Source organism: Trachinotus anak, unplaced genomic scaffold (assembly GCF_046630095.1).
Source record: "Trachinotus anak isolate AG129_WGS33_773 ecotype Australia unplaced genomic scaffold, CSIRO_AGI_Tana_v1 ptg000025l, whole genome shotgun sequence".
Classification (NCBI taxonomy): Eukaryota; Metazoa; Chordata; class Actinopteri; order Carangiformes; family Carangidae; genus Trachinotus; species Trachinotus anak.
The window spans coordinates 9,122,625-9,143,763 of record NW_027273876.1 but is presented as its reverse complement, the minus strand read 5'-3'; the positions used below and the strand labels follow the sequence as shown (position 1 = coordinate 9,143,763).

General features: G+C 38.7%; 1 protein-coding gene across 4 annotated transcripts in view; it reads right to left on the bottom strand.

Annotated features, from left to right (window-relative positions):
- vti1a (vesicle transport through interaction with t-SNAREs 1A) overlaps positions 1–21,139 on the bottom strand; it is a 113,467-nt gene that overhangs the window by 72,206 nt on the left and 20,122 nt on the right. For 2 of the 4 annotated variants that reach the window (XM_071463644.1, XM_071463642.1), the window contains exons 4-6: positions 18,593–18,670; positions 13,260–13,280; positions 6,546–6,630 (exon numbers count right to left, since the gene is read on the bottom strand). In XM_071463644.1, the coding sequence (XP_071319745.1) occupies positions 6,546–6,630; positions 13,260–13,280; positions 18,593–18,670 (184 nt within the window). The remainder of the gene's footprint in view (positions 1–6,545; positions 6,631–13,259; positions 13,281–18,592; positions 18,671–21,139) is intronic. The other 2 variants (XM_071463643.1, XM_071463640.1) reach the window with 1 other exon arrangement.

The following is a 21,139-nucleotide window of genomic DNA, read 5'->3' as shown; positions in this document are numbered from 1 at the left end:
AATACCTGCATCTTAAACATGCAACTGTTTGATAAAATCTGTACTAAACAATTGCTCAAATTGAATCTATCTTACTACGTTTAAATTTCATTTAAAAATGTATATTTCTCTAAGAGAAATGTTGTCCCATGTTTGACTGAGCAGGCAAGCGCCAATGAGTGCTCTAGTCAGATCATTACTTCCAAGAGACTCATTATGTTGAGAGCCTTGTTGAAGCTAATAAATGACTAAAGGTCTAATTATTAGATTTTCTCATAATTTTATTAATGCTAGCTAACACTTTGTGCAGACCCAATTGAGGGGCACACGCAGACTAGTAGTTGCTGTAGCAGTTGGTGGACTAAACTGAAGCGTTATCCATTTAGGAAATTTTGATAAGCATTCATCTTGGTGTAAGGTTCATTTGATTTTACACAAACAGATCACTCACTGCCATCTTTGTAGCGCCACTTAACTTAAGCTAATATTTGGACGTTTGCGACAACACCTGTCGATACACAGGGAAACTCTGACTTGCCCACGCACACAGAGGGAAACCAGTGCACACATACAAACACATACTGAAGTCTGTTGGTTCAGCTCTTCCATTGAGAGCCCGTATGCTAGCTGGCCATTGTGCACGTAAGGCCTTTTGTCTGTGCAGCCTGAAACTGGTGATTGCACCTTAGCTACCGCAGTTCAAGCGTAAACAGTGTTTTCATGCCCTACGATATACACTGTTGCCAGTGGACCCCTAAATCCCTGGAACAGCTGAGTCCTAGGGTGTCAAAGATAATGGCGATTTATTGCAGTGCGAGGCTTTCTCATTGCCCCTCCCGCCCCCCTTTCCAATCGTCCCTCCACCCCTCCTCCTCCCTCAAACAGATTAAAATTAAGCCGTAAACATGTGAGGATGGAATTAACACATTTAGCGAGTCTCCTCTTCCCACATCCCATTTTCGCTCCAGAGCGGCTGATCCCCGCTGCCGAACGTGGGTGCAATTTTAATGACTCGCAACGTTTTTGAAGTCCACATGAAAAAAGCGTCGCTCGCCGTTTGTGGCGGCGCTAGATATGGCTGGGCCATGGCCAGCCATGATTGGGGGGGACACGTGCCGCCGACTCGGACTCCAGGCTCTTCGATAGGATCGGTGTCATTTTCCTCTCCACGATAAGACGCCTTGCTGACAAGGTCCGATTAGGAGAGAAAAAATCATTATTGCTACGCCTTTCATCCACCGGGGGTTTACCGATAAACAGCTCACCCACGGCTAGATTTTCTGAGAGCAAGATGTTAGGCATTGAAGCATATATATTTAGGAAATATGGTTTCAGGCTAAATTTTGGGCATGTTTTTAACAATTATTTTCTTTTTAAATAGCTATAGAAAAACATACTTTTCCTTTAAAATCGTATTTTTAAAACAAAAAAAGTCCTCCGTTCTCCTCAGCTGAAAACTCAAGCTGTGAAATATTTAAGTCCTAGATCTTGGCTCCATTAATCAAACAATTATCAAATAACTTCATATTCTTTTTGAACACAATACAACATGCCGATTGTATCAGCCCTACAAAAAAGTGATTTATTATGCTATACCTCAAGGAAATCCACTTTAGCAAACTGTCCTTTTAAAAAGAGAAACGAAAAAGAGATCCTTAAAATATTCAAACTACATTGTAGAACAGAGGGAATAAACTAAACAAAAGCAGTGAGAAAAGATTCAGTCACATTTTAATAAGAAAAACATTTACATTGCATATATACTATGCATATGAATGCATATATACATTTCTAGAAATAATTCATATAGTGACTGAAAAAAATCCTGAATAACAGTAAGTATGAAACTAGTGTACTAACAAGTGACACAAAATATAGACCAATAATAAAAAAATCAAAACTGATTTGTTATATAGTATGGGAATTTATTTTTTTAAAAGTTAAACATTACTTTATTTTAAAAAATAGGGACTATATATTTATATTTGGATATTTTCAAAAAAAGTTATTTCCAAAAATAAATAAATAATATATAATGGACTTGAATATTTTAATTTGTAAAGATATGTTTTATGTTTATATGTTTTATTAATATGATTATGTAATTAAATATTACACTCCATATTTCTTTGGATTAACTGAAAATTGTAAATAATAATAACAGAAATAAAACCTGTCAAGAGCTAATAATAGAGTCTGCTTTAAATATCACTTGGGCTCCATAAATGTAACTGATTATGTAATTTGTTAAGTGTTTGCGTATGGATTTGAGGAGCAAGCACCACTTTGGTGGCCCAGCACCAAAAGAATCATCGAGTCTGATCTTTAGAGGGAACAGGGAGAAATAAAGCGAGTGGGAGAGAAACAGAGAAAGAGACAAAGATGGAGGGGGAGAGATAGAGAGTCGGGACAAACGTGAGCTGTGTTACTGGGCCACTCCAGCGCCCATGGACTCTCAGCAAGACTCAAAGCCACGCTCAGCTTCAAAAGGGAGCCATGAAGATTTTTTTTATGTTTACAAAAACATATTTATTTATTTCTCGTCACTCTGTCATTTATCTATTTATTTCTTGCTGTCCCAGCACCCCTTGCTCTGCCACTGAAATCATGTGCGATGACGCCGGCGTGCTCGCCTCCCCCCCCTCCCCTTTTTAATACCACTGCAGTTGAAAATCAAACTGCTCTAAAACAAACTGATGTACTCTTTAATATAGTCGTCACATCATCACAGGGTCCTCACGCGTCTGCCTTGGTGACAACTGCAGGGCTGCTTAGCTTAGCCCAGTGATGGCTGCCACTTTGTTGGTCGCTTCAATGATTTATCACAAAAAAGAGAGGGAGATCGTGAGAGTGGGAAGGGAGAGAAAAGGGGAGAGACAGAAAGAAAAAGTCCCCTGGATCATGATTGAGTCACTGGCACCTTTGATTGACAAGGTCTAATCAGCTTATCTCCATCCTAATAAAGTTGATAGCCTGCGGTGCTGCTCTCTACCTGGCATGGTGTGAACTTTGGGCTAGGCTGGGGCCCCTGGGGGCCGGGCCCCGACCCTCTCTGCTTATCTAAACGGGACTGAAATCAATCCCTAATGAGCTGTTTTCATTTTGCAGGATTGATTACAGGCCCCTAAACACCAAGAACACTAGCCTAAGAAGTGTTCTCAGCCTCTTGCTGGCCACCTTTAAAATGCAGAGTAGCAATGCTTTTGTCTGTGTCTGTCTTTGTTTCAGCAGCTCATTTTGCTGCCATTGCTAAGTTATTTGTGTCAGCTAAAAGCCTTTACATTTCATGTTAAAACAAATTCTAAAAATAAACAACAAAAATGAAAATGTCTCTGCAGACGCATCAGCAGCCCATCTTTAAGTTTACAATTACTATTAGTGCCATAAAACAATTGCACATTTACAGTACCATCAGCACAAGGCTGTTCTATGTTGATACAACAAACTAAATTTAAATTAAAGCAGTTCAGCCATCAGAGTTATGCCGATAAACAGCATTGAATTCTAATTACGATAACTAGAAAATTCAACATGAGTTTGATGGAACAGTTTTTAGCCATGTTTTGTATGAGCTGTCAATCAGTAAGACTCAACTCTCTCCTCTTCAATGAATAATAATCAAAAAGGTGGAATAGCTAATCATTGCAACTTAGATGTCTTATTTGACATGCTAGCTATTTCTAAACAAGCAATCATAAATCATTCAAAATCTTTTCAACTGTGGAGAGAAGGACTAAAATCTGGCATGTCTTTGATTTAACATCAGTCAAGACTCCACATTTGGGCATTTCAAATGTCCCTGACTCAAATGTCTTTAAATTGGCTAACTGCATGCCCTCCCTCTTTATTTAGGGCCCTCTTTAACTGGGCTAGCCCCCATGTCTGCTTGTTGCTATGCCTGGGCTTTTAAGCCAGTGCTCCACACTAATGAAGTTCTATACTTTATTTATGAGACAAACAGAGGACCCTGGTTCTTGAGGGTGTGTGTGGTAAATAGCTCTGCATGTCCAAAGAGTCTCTTCTGTATCCCTCTGAGGGCTCTCACTGCTTTTGGCAAGTCTTTGTTTTCACTAAATACACTGGAGACATTGAGAATGGTAAAAAAAATAAATAAAAAAAAATGCTAAAATCTGATAAAATGGTACTGTGTGAAGATTCATCTTTTCTTAGAACTAAGAGTCCTCTTTTTCCCCTTAAATATGACCTAGAAGCATCCTGGTTTTTTTGTTCCTGGTCATTAAGAGATATATTGTCGACACTGAAGAGAAAAGGGGGCAAAGCTGAGATTCTACGCCATTTCTTTGTTCAAGATCTATCTCTTTGAAATAAAATGTCTTTTAGTTCCACTTCCCCCACTGGTCAATTACAGTTCTTAAGTGCTACTGTGTCATTGTGGATAGAGAATGCAACTTTGAATTACTGCAAAATAATGATGCTAAACTGCTCTTGGAAAAAGTACAGCTTAGATGTCTGAGGAGACTTGAGGTTAGTGGCAAGAAAAGTATTAACAGTGTGACTAGAGAGTGTATGATTGGAAAACACTTAACACTCTAATTATTCTTGTTTTACGTCTATGGATGCCACACCTCTATGTTTGAAAACTCAAAGCTTATTCCTCAACAACTGCCAGTGCCATTTTCATAATGTGCATGAATAAAGTGTGGTGCACTTCGTTATTTCATTATGCTGTATTTGTTGGTGTGAAAGAAGGAACTACACAAAATGAAACCTTTGTTGGACTATAAAAGTAAATGTTTTATTGTTTCCAAACAGACAAATCCCAGCCCTTAGTGTACTGTGTCTCAATACTCTGAGAACTGTGGCAGGACTATGATCTAAATAGTGCAGGATTTCATGAAGATGTCTAAGAAGTGTTGTGACGAGCCGTTGAGGAACCACAGGAGTAAATATATAGTTTGAGATGGGTGAACAACACTAAATTAAAGACCAAACTGAATTTGGAATCAGATGGCAAACCCTGTGAAACCTTATAAACCCAGTGGATAAATATGGCTACCTAATGTTTGTGCCCAGTGTGTTTGTTGAATTTGAGAGCTTGGCATATATAGTAATTAGTCTGGTGGAAGAGTGCATATTCCCTGTGTATCTAAGTTCTTTGTGCAGATGTATTCCCGGGTTGACCCAGAGACATCGCCATTTCAGGTTGTGCATCTGAGCGGAGGGTTGGTATCGACAGCAGAGTAAAGGAAGGGGTCATGGATTAAAGACGCAGGGGCGAAGCCTCCCCACTAAACCACAAACACAACCCACAGCTGGTGTGGACCAAGCCAAGTGTGTGGGACCAAGGCAGGATAAACGAGTATTGTTCTTAGCTCGCCGCACACACAGTGGATGAGACAGCCACCAGTGACACAGGGTCAGGGGGCATGTGGCTGACTATGACAGGAGAAACCGCCGGGCCCAGGAGGTACTGAACACTTTTAAGCCATGGCCCACTTCTTAAACACCAACCGAGCTGTGAGGCAAAACATCAAAACGAGCCACTCTAGTGAAAGATACAACTGGGTAGAATTAACAATCTGTCGGCTGTCGCAGAATTTGACACAGTCGAAAAACCCGGATAACGGCAGGATCATCTGAGACATTTGAATCAACATTTTTAAGCAGAGAATGCAGATTGTATTTCTGAATTTGTGAATGCAAGTTACAGAGAACATCAAAAGCTGGTGGTCTGCGTGCGAACCTTCCTTGACTTGAATTATTAAATCTGTCGATGTCGCACATGCCAGCCACCCCGCGATTATAGTGTAAATTGACAAACTTTTTCAAAACTACAACGGAAGCCACAGAAAGCTGGTTGATACTTCAAGAATGAGCTTTGATACATCTCTGAGGAATACACTGTGCCTCAATAATGTGGTGACTGTCAGGAAGGAAGACAGGAAGAAAAAAAAATATGCTAACTGGTTAAATCTATTTAAGATCCCAATGAGCTTTTTTCCTATTTTAAGATAAAAACCATCCTTGATAATGAGGAAAAAAAGGAGTTTGTGTGTTTTTTTGGATGGTTTATTTAGAAAGTGATATTATGTTTTTTTCTTCCTTCTGCACCCCTGAATTAAGAACTTCAGGAAGAACGCTGACGTTGTTTATTTTCATAGACCCCCTGTCTGTTTGTGTTTTAAAAAAAAGAAAAGAAAAAAAAAAACATACCACCACCCACCCATAACACACACATACACAACACGCACAGACACACACAGCCATAGCGAAGCATGAATTTTCTTCGGGAGCAGAGCAAGGAGAAGCGGCACCCGATCTGTCGCCTGTACACCTCTCTCTCTCTCTCCCTGGCTTGCCTTTGATGTGCTCCCGAAAATGTCATCAGACGTCAAGGAAAGAGTTTTTTTTTTTTTTCAAACCCCCCATCCACCCTCTACACCCCCCCAAACACACACACACACACACACAAAAACACACATATCCACCTACCTCACGTATGAGCAAGACAATTTGCTGTCTCTCACTCATCCTCACCACTATCTTGAACCCCCGCCCAACACCACCCCACTCCTTCCCATCCCAATCCAAAGCAGAATTCGTACCAGTTTCTACTGCTATCTGGTAGCCGGCCTCCAGTCTCCGTGATGACCTTTCCAGCTTCTCTGTGTTGTCCAACAGATGCGCTCTCTGCAACAAATAGAGGAGAAAAAAAAATAAAGCCAGAGAAACAAACACAAAAAAAAAATTGATTGAGAGGGCTGGGACCTATTTCAAAGAAACACATCAACACTGTCACCTAAACAGACAGACCACATCCACAGCGACAACATAATACCGCCAGGTTGGCAATAACCTTCATGGATGACAATGTGTTATATGCTGATGGAATATCAAGCATATGCATGTTGAGGCTGACAATGTAAGAGGTGCTGCTGCCTCATCTTGGACATGAAAACAAGAACTACTTTGAGGTTTGTTGCCTCCTTGTATTGTTTCACAGCACAGCCTTCTGCTGCACACAGGGGGTGGGGGTGTTGGGGGGGTGGGGGTTAAGGCAGGGAGGTGCAAATCAAGATAAAATTTAATTTAATTTGAAGCTTTCCAGTCCTGTTGAGGTGATAGCTTCCAACTGGAGGAGAAATTTAAGACAAAGTCAACATGTAGTCCCTAAATTGTAGATAGTAATGAAACATATGAAGTCAAGATTTCTTGAATAATAAAATAGATGATAATAATGAAGCCTGTTTTAACTCATCAAATGTCATAAGTGTTCAAAATCAACATTGTTATAGTGTAATAGTTATCCCACACAAAACCATTAAATTCCTTCTCTGTTTCTTGTATATCCACATTAGTAGACCAAAACAGTAATTCATGATGTATGAGTTACTGCATCGCCCCTTGGCTTACTCACAGCTATCAACAATTGACAAGCCTGTCCATTGAAAACATGGAGTTCAGAGAGCATAGACATTCAAGAAAAGATGTGTTGCATAAAATATTAAAAGCAATTTGATCATTTTTTCAAAGTGGATGTTTGTGAGTATCAAGGTGTTAGCTAGGGCTCTAATATCATGTGTACACATATCAGTTGATAGCAGTTCCTCAGATACCGAGAGAAGCAGAGGTTTTGGTTCCTTCTCTATAGCTAAACAATTCATGTCTGACAAGCAAGGCAAGAAAACATCTGATCTGTTGACTGATGGCCTTGAGGTCTATCTTGGGGCTCTCAAACATAGAAATCTTCCATTATGATTTCATTTCATTGTGTTCATCCAGTTACTACACCATATATTACAGAGACATACATGTAGTATTTATGGAAAATAACAGGGGTAAATAATTTCATATTTTATTAGCTATTTAAACACTTCTCATATCCAAATAAAAATGAATAAGGAGGAACCAATTCTACATGAATACAAAAGCCTAAATTGACACCAATGCATGTTGATCTGTTCCTGACATTTTGTATTGTTCAAGGTGATTTTCAATGGAATACGTATTGTTACCTGTACAAAGAGTCTTCAGGAATGAGTGGGATTTTTGTACACATGTTGTGAGTGATTAGTTGAGGTTACCTGACAATGTTTCAAATGTTTTCCTGTTAGGTTTAAATACAATTTTTCCCACTGTAACCATCAGGGGACCCTGAGTTTCATTTCAACTAACAGCTACAGTTAGTCAATTTGTCATTGAGTACTGGCAACTGTTTTGCTGAGAAAACCAGCTGGGAATACATACTTTAATTTTTTCAACATTATATTTTTTATGACATTGTACAAAAGAGCCTCGCTAACTATAACTGATCTCACTTGCTTTGGTTGAAGTTATATTAAACTGCATGAAAATGCCAACTGTGGCATTTTCCCCACAGTTTTCCCAATGAGGTTGTCTATGTTTTGGACATGCAGGTCAGATTCTCTTCAAAGGGATGATACAGGTGCCCATGGACTGTAACTTTTGACTTGTGGTGATGCTCAAATGTCTGAATTAAGTTTAAGTTTGTTTGAATGATTTCAACATTTTTCCCTAGATCTAATGAGTTAACAGTAGAATGATCTGTTTGATCATTCTTTGATTTAAGCAATGCCTGGATATTAAACTTTACATTAAAGTTGTTTTATTTTATGCATATATTTTATTTCATCATTATGTCTGCTTGAAGCAGATTTTAAATAATGACTGAACTGTTAAATTGGCGATTGGTTAAAAATCACAACTTTCACCTTTTACAGACTGCCAACCCATCTCTTGGTGTTTTTAAAAAAAGGACCAACAGTAATTCAAATTTAATGTATTTTACCTGCACAACCCATCTAACATACACAGATGGAAGAACAACATGTACAGCCCCATATTATCTACTGTAGTGACACACTTTATGTGTAAGTCCAAACTAAGACCCAGCTTTCATTAACTCCAGACAGCCTTCAGAGTAGAGGATCATGAACATCTTAAACTTGGAAGACTTAAATGTTTACTCGAATGTTGTTGGTTTTGATGGCCTTTCTAATATGCTATGTTAAGAAACCGATCAGATGTAACACATTTGACACTCAAAAACAACCCGATGAATGGCAACCGCCTCTCTGACAAGGGTTTGTGCCCATCACATGAGCGAAGGGGACAGGGGGAGAAGTGAAATCTCTAGTTTTGGTTGGGCTGTCAAAACATGTACCAGCTAATCACTCAGAGGAAATGAAAAATGTGGAGGAAAAAAAATAAGTCAATGACATGCTTTTCAAAGTTTGACAATAAGAGGGATGGGAAAAGAGCAGGGAGGAGAAAACTCCCTCTGAACTCTTTCCTTTCCCTCGCTTCCTTTTTCTTCGCGCCGCTGACAGATGTCATTTAAAATTGCAGAGATACTTTTTAATAGTTAAAGGGAGGGCAGGGGGAGGATGGAGGGATAGGAGAATGGGTGGGTGGATGGGTGGTAAAATGGGCTGCTCATAACAGGAAAGCAATGAGGAGATGGTGAGTGGGATAGGATGCAAGGTGTGGTATGTTTTTGGTGTAGGGTGTGGTAGAGGGTTTCGGGGAGGGGTTACATGGGTGTGGAAGTGGAGATGGTGGCAGTTTGCACGTGGGAGAAAATGGATACCAAGCCTGGTCTATAATGAGCCCCTATGGATCAGCTGAGATGGAGGGGACGTATTGACATGCAATGCTTAAGCTAATACACCTAGACCATGGCTGCAGTGCCTGTGTGTGCCTGGGAGCATGAGGCAGCCAGGGATACTGACAGAGTAGCACACTCCCCGGGTTCTTCAAAGAGCTCAAGTGATTAGTATGTTATCATTACCATTCGAAACGTGATTTTCCTATTCCCTCTCGGCAAAGGTGACACGTCTCGGGGAGACGGCCGGCAGACTCACTGCGATGGAAAGCCACTTCAAAGCTTTCTCCTCCTGAATTTCTCTCTCTCTCTCTCTCTTCTCTCCCTCATTCTGTCTTCTTTTAGGGCCGGGGGGAGGGGAGGGTGAGTGTGGGTGGGTGTGTGAGGTGGGAGGGGGGTTGCTGGGGGGTTGGGGGGGGGTGTGGCGGTGGCACTGGTGGTGTATATATGTGTGTGTGATCATTAGAATAATGCGCCCCGAGTTTGACGGTGACAGAACCTGAAGGAAAGGGTGAGAGTTCAGCCACTAAGAATCCAGTAATGGCACACTGTGATGGCCCTAATAATGAAACAATCCAGCCATGAACACAGGATGATACCGAGGAAAATAATGAAAAGGAACATGTACAATTAAAACTAAACATCCTACACTACATTGTCACAGTCGAGGCAGATATAGAGATTACATGTACAAACTTAATCGAAAGTGAGGTGAGTCTTACTCTCCAGGAAAGCAATTTTGCTCCAATATACGAATGTCACACAACAGCTAAGATTTTACTCTGCAGTTAGCAAGCAAAATGTAAGAAATCCTTGTCAGCATTTTTGTCAAGGAAAATGTAAAGTGGCTGCCAGCCCCTAGAGTGCTACAGCATCCCATATCAAGGCTTGACCCCTGTGGTTCTGATATAACCACTGGGAACCCTTCAGAATAAGGCAAAGACACATATACTAACTCCTATTCAGGCTCAAATAGTGGCTTACCATTCAGTTCTGCCATTAATTGAATTAAGAAAAACTAAGGATCATATCTGATCATCTCATTGAGCCTTCTAGCCAAGGATTTAAATACAATATATGATAAATATCATGCATCTGTCAGTGCACTGGTGCACCCCCCCCCCCCCCCCCCCACCACCACTACCACCATTTCTGCCTATGCATGTATGCCTTTTCATCTGACACCTACATTTTGAACAAAGATCTTCTTAGGAACCACGAAAATGGTGTTTTTTTGTTGTGCTTTTTTGCGTCAAGAAACACTCTTCAGTTGTAAGTTATTAACAGGGAGCCCCAGAACAATGCAGCTGTAGCTCAAAAGAAATCCCTCCCCTCTTCTTTCGCTCTCCTGCCTTTTTTCAATATCAAACACAGGCGGTTACTATCACCATTTTCCAAAGTTCAGATGATTTCCTTATTATTTCAATAAGGGTGGGGGAGAGTCAAAGTGAATAATGATGACAGCTGTGATTCAGACTGACTGTGTGATCTTCTGTGCCGTTTGTTTGGGACTTGTAAGACGAGGAATTACAAGTGTCAAACAGCTGTGAATATGGGTGCTAAATATTTAAACATGTTTTTCACTGGAAGAAAAAAAGTATAGTTTTTTAAAAGCAAGGCTTAAGTGTGTATAAGCTGTGCCAGCCTTTGATTCAAATGGAAGGAAGAGTAGAAGGGTAAAAGACTGCAATGGAGACGTGCAATGGCGAAGAGGGCGCAGAATCAAACCCGATTACATAGATACACAGGCCATTCCAAAAGGGGTAGACAGGTGAGGTAACTCAAGCTGTCTTCTGACCCTCAGGCTAGGAGGAAATGCACAAAAAAGGTGGGAAGAAAAAGGGGAAACAAAAGTACAGCTAAATAAAAGAAAAAAGTGTGATAACATGGCATCTGGGCCAGGTTGGCGTTCTAAATTATGGATAGGAGTGAATGGTGAGGCTTTGATAGGAATTGAATTACTCAGCTTCAGCAGAAGCCCTCTTGAACATAGTCTCACTCAAAGGCACATTTAACAACATACTGTAAGTGCACCTGCAAGTTCAACCATGCTTCGAAGGACAAGAATATAATGTAACCTACAGAAACTGACAAAATCTACCTTAATTAGAAGGAAAAACATTATCCAAAATATGATCAGCATGAGTATTAATTAAAATATCACATATATGATGTAATGCTACAACTACCGGGTGTTCAATATAGTAACTGTAAAATGCACAGTTGCTATTTACAAAGCAAATCAATGTTATTAGAAATTACAGAACACATTGCAGCTTAAGTATGATGGCATTTGAGCAAATGTTGAACTTTTGCTCTTAAACTGTCCAGCAATATTCTAAAGTTTAAAACCTAAAAGGCTACATACATATTTAACTGTTTACATGCTTTTTAAATACCACTATAGGAACCACTACCTTACCTAATAATTTACCCATTTTTAGTGTTGATTTGCATGACCAAGCTTTTCACATGGCTTATCTAAATGATGTTAGGAGTATAAGATGCCTGTGTAAGACAGTCTTAATAGAGACAATAAATGGGCAGGTTGTCAAGGCAGCCCAATGATATATATGCTACAGTTTTTAACTGAAAGATTTATCCAATTTGCAAAGTCAGTTTGCATTTAATTATGAGTTGATCAGGTCAATTAGAGCATCTGTACAGTTACAGCTACATGGTCTACATTAACATTAAAGTCCAAAAAAACAGTTGCAAATGGAACTAGACACAGGACACTTGAAAATGTATATGAAAAATGAAATAATCATTAGCTTTCATCATTAGCAATTACCTTGAGGTTTTACAAAGTTATTATTAACAAAACCTTATGAGAGTATTTCTGGTTTGGTTAGCCAACCGGCTAAGTAGCAAACTGACTATGATCGGCTGTGTACTGTAGCTAACATTATCTGCCAAATGAAAATAATATTTTAGGTATTTCTTGTTCATAAATTAACATGATCTAGAAGATCACAGCTTCAGGAATTTCACTTTCAGCATGTCTCATTTTAGTTTGAATTGATGTACATTTTCGTTGCGCACCAAGACTTGAGCTGACAAATAACTGAGACATTTTCATTATATTGCTTACTGTGTATGGTAGACTACGTTGCACATCATTGAGTGTGAACAAAGAAATACATTAAAATACCATAAATTGAGTAAAATAACTGTGGTGATGTTAATGCCATGGTACATGACACTAAAACCACAACTACCCTACGTTCTTACATCACATATACCCAAAAAACATATATCATTTCACTAACGACGACCTTAATCCAATTCATTACAAGCACCAGGTAGAAAGCAACTCATTTGGCCCTTTTTAAGAAAATTAAGGGACAGTAGATCTTACAAGCAGCCATTCCCTCTTGAAACTAAGAAGTTGATCAAGTTCTAAACTGCGTGTGCTACTCTAAGCCTTGCTTCATTCCTCAATATTCGTCTTCAAAAAGACATATCAGAAATAATATCTTATCTATACTTTCTGATATTTAAGGTAAGGGAAACTGGAGAAACTGGCCTTCAGTGAATTCATTATCTTTGGCTTGGCCTTTAAGCTGTTCAATCAGACATGTAAAAAAGTGTCCAAATGAGCTAATTTTAATTTTGTACAGGAGAGAGGAGGGCAAATGGAAATTTCAGGAGGAAAGCATAATTTAAATTGTTAGAGCAGAGAAGCACTTACCTCTTCACGCAACTTTATCAACTGCATCATGAGAGCAAAAGGGAGAAGAGAGAAAGATGGAGGGAGTGAAGAAGAGATAAAAAAGCAGAAACATGGCAGGAAGAAGATCAGTTATATGGCTGGGTACAGAATTAACCTTGACGATTTATCTATTTGCATGTTTAGCATTTGGAAATCACAAGACAAACACATTAAACGAAGCTAAACACGCCGCTCGAGCTGACTTTTTTGAACAAACAAAGATCAAGTCCTGGCGCTGTCACATTAAACAAGGAGAGGGAATGGATTGCTCAACTTGCAGTATCAACTAACATTATCAAGGAAGTCACATCACAGAAGTTGATATAGCAAAAGAAAAAATATGAGTAAAATATAGTCTGCAGTATGTTTAAAATATTTTGTATCTGTCATTTTGTTGAATTCTCTGGAAAAGGATGAAAAGAAATATGTGCCCACTGGAACTGAGTTGGAGAAATGCTGAGCCACTCCATTTGTCCCGCTGTTTATCACTGCTGATATGTTGTCAATATTTCATGTAGCTTATGTATCTCAGTAAAGGTGCATGCTGTTTCGGTTCTGCATGGAGAGTCATGCGAGGCTACCATTGTATATACATACAGTGAGGATTATTATTGGGACAGCCACAGATCATGAAAAATGAATCTTAGCATAGCTATACATTTTTGATGAAAGAGAATAGTAAATTTAAAGTGAAGTAAATAAGAAATGCTTTTTCTATTCCCTGTCCTGAAGAGTCTTGCATCTCTGATAATGAATCACACATAAGGGAGGGCAATAATTTGATTTGCTATTAATTATGCCTCATCACAATTAAAAAGGTTGCTTCCCAGGCCTGTTTTTAAGTGGGGGCTGTAGAGAAGGAAAAAGAAGGCTGGGGCTTATCGTGGGAATGCAATATTGGCTGAAAAAGGGGAAGGACAAATTTCTTGATATGCATGCCTTTTAAAGGAGTTTTTTTTAAATCCACATTTCTTGGCCAACATTAAAGGTGAGCAGATCTAAAGGCAAACTCAAGACCACTATTATTTTTGCAGTTTATTTTGAATTTTGTGAGTCTAGAATAATTTTGTATCATATAAAAAGAATGTTCTTGGATCTTGAATTACAAACTTGACTTCCAACTGTAAAGTAAAAAAAAAAACAAAAAAAAACAGCAGGAACAGAACAAAAATGGTACCTTCATGTTAAAATAATTCAAGGCTCCTTCTCCCAGCACTTATGACCAGAATAAATAAAGAATTAACATTTAACATTTGAATTTTTCTTAGACTGAAATCCTTACCAACAACAACAAAATAAAAAATCAACAGTGTATTGCATATATTTGTGTCCTCTATTTATATTACACCACTAACAAACACACTCAAAGAAATTTGTCATATAATAATAAACCTGGGATTAATCCACACTATATAAAAACACACAAAATATCAAGTATTTCACATATTATAATCCTGCATGTGTCACAGCATTTCTCATTGTAATTTTAGAATCATCTCAAAAATAGTTCTTGCATCATTTTTGTTTTTCCCCCAATCATAAAATATATCCATGATGATTCAGTGCAGTATTTCAAATAAAAAAATATTGTCAATATCTGTAATGTTGGAGATAAACAAGTATAACTGCGTGTTTTTCTAAAGAGCTCTTACCCTTGAAAATGTCGGCAGTAACAAGACGCACTTTAGAGTGGAAACTGTCTTTTCTAACTTAAGTAACAACTCCCCACCAGAATGCATTATTGAACAGGCCAAAGTTTAAAACTACACTGTGGATATGGTTATTTAGGGCTTGAACAAACCCAGCAGATCCTGCGATCCCTCACCCCAGCTCTGGCATCAGTCAATGGGTACCAAACAAAACTTGTTCTAGCTCATTTGTGCTGCCTGACTGCTTCCAAGTCCTCATAGAGGATTTGTTAAAACTATACGAGGGGCATGTTGAGCTGTGTTTCTTGTTTATTCCTGTTTAGCTTTATTTTTCTTTGGCATCCATTCTTTAGTACAGCCAACGATGCTCGCGTTGTTCAAGAGATACAGAGCAGTAAATACAGAATATTGTAAATGTTATAATTACTCCTGCATGAGCGCCTTTCCTTGTGTTTTTGTGATGCCAGCCAGTATTCAAAATTGCACTGCTGCAATTTTTCTGTTATGATAATCAGCAATTTTTTTTTTTTTTTTTTTTCAAACAAAAGATTTTTCTTATCCAATACGGAATTCGATACAAGTGGTAATCTGCTTCCTTTGTAGCCTGTAAAATCTGGTCCATGCCGGCTCAAACCAGCACAATCTCTTGTGGCCAAGCCTTCTGCTGTGACTGAAATCGAAACTATTCCGTATAGTGTTCGTGTGTGAAAAATGTGTGTGCAGTTTCTGCTTTGTGTGTGGTGTCTGTGTGTGTGCGCGTGTGGCATCGAAGTGTGTGTGCACACCAACATTTGTGCGTGTGTTGCATGCAGAGGAAACAGAAAGAAAAAATGTGCAATGGTAGCCTACCACATTATTAAAAAAACGAGTGATAGTGCCAATTCAGTCTCTGTCCGCATACAGATAACGAATAAATGCCGAACTCTATTAAATCGTCCTTTAGCCATTATCGCAGGGCCAACACGCCATTTTCAGAACTTATGACGGCTCCCTATTTACTTAGCTATAAATCCTTGCCATGTAACCAACAGATTTGTGACTGGTAATGATCTGCTCAGCCAGGGCTATATGAAATGATCCTGACCTCTTTCAGATCGTCAGGAATTAAATTGACCGACTTGCCCCGGCCCCCACCATCTTTTCCCCTCTCCTATCACCACCGTCTCGTTAGATAAAAAACCCTGAAGTTCCGAGTACTCCACTCACAGCAAGACCAAAACATGTATTATCTCCAAGTTTTAAAATGAAAATGAGGTAAATACGGCACCTGGGAGAAAAAGGGAAAATGTATATCATCTATTTACTTTGCTTTTGACCCCAGCATGAACTCTTTCTGTGTTTTTCTGTGTGTGTTTTAGGTATATAATTATAATTCTTTGAAGTTTCACATCAGACATTATTATTATTGCTAATAATTACTGTGTTTTTCACATTGATATAATTTAAGGTGTTAAACATAATGAAGTATTCAGACTCAGCAATCTTTAAATAAACTAAACACATGAGAAAATAAAATAAAATGAGCACTGGTATAAAAAAAATATGTCACTTACTACAACTCAGATTTTTTAAGTGCATCATGACCTTATTTCACAAAGAGACATATGTCTTAAAGTAAATATATTTTATACCACTTATAGTATAGAATAAAATTAGGAAACTACATAACTTGGGATTTTATTAATATTATATATATAATATTTATAAATTATTGTGTTGTGTAATGTTGATATGAACTTAGAATTAAGAATAAAGCTGTGGATAGTGGTCCAAACTTTAAATATCACATTGAACTGCCACTATTCTTCTTGATTTCCTCCATGGATTAAAGCAGCACAGCATTTTATTGTTTTTTTATGTAGTAATACAATTATGATATAAAACTATATAAAATAAATTTGATAATTATTTTCAAATTAATATTTAAAATACAATATATAACAATCACAACAATATACCAACAATTTCCAATATCTATCATATAATATCTTATCAATGTATATATATCAATATTAATTCCATGATACATTTTTATTATTTCACCAATTTCATTTAAGATGTGTAAAGTCTAGATTTATAAATATTGCTTTTAAATATTTTTTGATCAATTTTTAATGATAGGGAAATAAGTAAATGAAAAATGATACATTTTTTCAGATTTTCCTTTGACAAGATTTTGATAGAACCCATCAGCATCTCAAACGTGACATTTCTGACAGCAAATCTCCTTCCAACTTCTATATAAAATGTCAGAGTCACTTTTGTGTCTTGCTAATTTGCCTGGAATATGCATATCAATTACACATCTTGGCTCGTGATACATATGTTTCTAAGATGTGCAGTTCATGGGTCATCATTGAAATGGTAATAGGAAAAAAACAGACAACTTTATTTAGCTTTGCTTAGCTGTGAATCATCTAAATATACTACCATAAAGCACTGTGGGACTAAATGTGCAAATATGCATTTGAGTATTCATCTTTGTCTTTTTTCTTTTCTGAGTGTACATGTTTGCAAATGCAAATGTTTATTTGCATTTGAGACTGTGCGATTGTGTGTGCCTTGAGACACAGTAACCCCTCCAAGTTGACAGCTGAAAGGCAATATATAATTAGTCAAAAGACATTTGGTCATAGTTGAGAGTGGCTGCATGAGTGGCAGCTGTGCAGGTGAGCAATAGGTAAGAGCATCTTAAATGTTAAAATGCTGTTTGCTGAATCTGTTGATGTGCTACTGTTCTGATGCAGCTCTGCATTTATTCAAATCAACTTAAGTTTAAAAGAACATGTGGCATATTTTTTGTACAATTAAGATCACAATTCAAGATAATTGTTTTCTTCTTCATTGCCACTTTCATAACTGATGTGAATGAATCTTTTGTAGACATTGCTGACAATGAATGGAAATTGCTAATGTGGTATTTATTTGTGTTTATATTCCCCATATTCAACAGGCTGAACTGATATTCAAACAATATGTCACTCATCATCTTTTAATAAACAATGAACCAATTGTGAATATGTTAATAGAAAGTAGATCTAAATGCCTATGTTGTGAAATAGAATTTGGATCAAAGGCTAACATTTAATAATAAATAATATTGTAAAAAAATATATATAAAAATATTGCAGTGTTTTTTTATCAGTTGTGAAAAACATGAGAACCCACGTCCTTGTTCATTTTGAGTATCTGCATTGTGCGGGTTCGCCACCCTTGCAGTCTAAAGAAAGACGAGAGAACAAGATTTACACTCTGCTTGTGTGTGTGTGTGTGTGTGTGTGTGTGTGTGTGTGTGGACCCTGATGGAGGATGGAGGATCTATTGTAGGCCTAAGTCCACACCCGGCTGGAGAACAGCTGTGGGATGGTTGGAGTGGAGAGGTCAGGGTTTTTGGATTGAAATTTGTGCTCAATTGTGTGTTGTGTTTAGGTGTGCATGTGTGTGTGTCAGTCACAATCTGGCTTTGGCCAGACACTGGTCCCATTCCCTGAGCTCACTCACTGACAGCCCAGCTTTGCATTAAACAGTGTTCCTTCCGCCTGACTTGGTGTCAATACTGTGGTTTCAGCCCTCGATGGCCCCTATGAGGGGCCCACCTCCTCACCCTGGGGGCCAGTCAGCCACCCACACTGGGGTCGGTTGGGCCCCTGATTAGCACCTCACCTGGTTCTCAGAGGAGCTGGCATCATCCCCCAGGAGCTCGTTGCGCACCTCATCACTGTAGGCAATACGTGACCTTTTCTGCAGAGGCAGGAGGATGAGGAAGAAGGACAAAAAGAAGAAGAGAAGGGAGAAACAGAGGAGAGCAAAAAGAGAAAACAAGAGGGGAAATATGGCTTAGTACTGTTGTTGATGCAAAAACACAACAGACATTCCTTAAGCACGAGAGCCCCCTAATGGAACTCGGTGACAAACTAAGTCATACACATGCAGGTTGTGTGTATGTGTGCGAGTGTGTCTCTATGTGTGTGTCTGTGTGTGTACCTCTACAACACATGTACTGACAACAAGCACGCCTGGGTTTGTGCCCATGCCTCCTTCCAAGGTGATCTACTGTACCTACTGCACTTGTGCCACAGAAGTGGTGGCAAAGAGCCCCCCACCCTGCCCACTTAAACAAATACAAGTTGAGGGATAAAAAACCTCATCTTGTGCGCATGGAGAGGCTGTGGAACAGGGGGATAGGGGAGAGGGCCAGGGAGATGTATTATGAGGAAGTATCACTTGTCAGCGCTAAATCTTTTCTGGGGGGCTGTCACTGCTGTCATCCCAGTGCAGTGGCAGGCTCTGTGATAACACCAATGCTGAGACTCAGACAGGGAATAATTCATCACCCATTGGCGGCCCATCGGATTTGGGGTTGCCTCTCTCTCTCTCTCTCTCTCTCTCTCTCTCACTCACTCACACAGACACACAGACACACACACAGACACATACACAGACACATACACATACACATACACATACACATACACATACACACACACACACACACACACACACACACACACACACACACACACAAATTCTCTAACTCTCTCTCTTGCTCTGTCTCCAGATAGGCTAGAATAAGAGGGAATGCCATGTCCAAAAAAAAAAAAAAACACCCAAAAAGACAAACACTCAGACACACACATTTCATACACACTTCAGAGTGTGCCACCTCCGATTGTGGAAGAGTGGGCTGCCATTGTAACGCTTGTTTACAGACGCCCGACCCATGGAAAAACAGCCTCTTGGCATGCCCTCTAAACTAAATACACACCAGCAGCAGACACAGAAAGTGTTTACTAAGCCTCCTTCGCTTTCTCTCCCTGCCTTGACAGGGTTTCTGGGTGGGCTGCGGGAGGTGGGCAAAATCAAAGACAAACACCAGCATAGGAATGAAAATATCACTTTTTCTCAACATGAATTCTTTCTATTTTTCTATATTTACTTAGTCCTCAACTCTGAATAAATAAAACAAAGACATGGAATCAGTGAAGGAACACCAATTACCTGGTGGGGACATTTTTTTCCTCAAATATAGTATCCTTTCCCACTATCTTTCTATTATCAGTAAAAGTTTGAAGAAGCTATTTCATGAAGTTCTTTGATGCTACCTTCCATGAGAAAAGCACAAACCAAACTTGAAAACGCCAATTCTAACCTCAAGACTGATGGTATCAAGTTCCTTGATTGAAATAACTTTGGAACCAATCACAATCGAGCCAGTTGATTTTTTTTTTTTTTTATTTGTCTCTCCTCATAATCTGGAGCAGTGAGTGGAAAGTCATGGCTGATGTGATTTGGCTGTTATTATCGTGATGGTGAGGGCCACAGTTCTCTGGAGTAATTACTGACTAGACGGAGGGCCTGATTGACCCAGACCACAAAACCCATTAGATAAAGAGTGCACCCAAACAATACTCAACCACGGGGACCTAAGCTAACCACAGAACGCCTACTGTGTGTAAAAGAGAATATCGGCAGCACAGAGCCAAATAAAACACACCATCGCCCCCCTTTACAACACACATTAAACAGGAGCACAATGTCAAAATGTGCTGTTCAAGATGTTTTTACAATTGTTTTGTATTTATGTCGTTCAACCTTTGGCTCAATTATTTACTTTTAAGTTTGTGATAGTTGTTACAACACGTAATTATATGACAACAAATTCCAAAATATCTTAGAAAAACAAGGTAAACTCAATCGATTTTTTCAATCTTGCAAGTCAATTAGCTTCCTCAACACTTCATGATAAAATAAATACCACAGATATGGTGACATAAATATAGTTAATTTCAGCTTTTTTTTGTTCTTCATTCTGAAATAGATCCTTTGCTGAAATGTCAGATGAAATGCAGATGTATATTAAAAAAATATTTGTGATCACTTTTGGTTGTTCTAACTGATTTTAAAGTTGACTTTAGCTTCAATTTTAATGTCAGCATTTTTTTTATCATCATATCTTGGGTAGCATGTGGTAAATAAGTGGTCACTGTGCTACAATCAGGACATTCAAAGCAATTTCAGATTGTTGAGTAAAACCAGAAAGACAATATGCATCAATCTGAAGACAGCAAGTACACTTGCACATGAGGCACACACACACATACACACACATATTTTTTTGCCAGGAAAACACCCACATATTTCATTTAAGTGGAGTTACATCTTAAAGAGCTGCAGTGCAACTTAGGGGGAAAGACGACTTCACCAGTAATT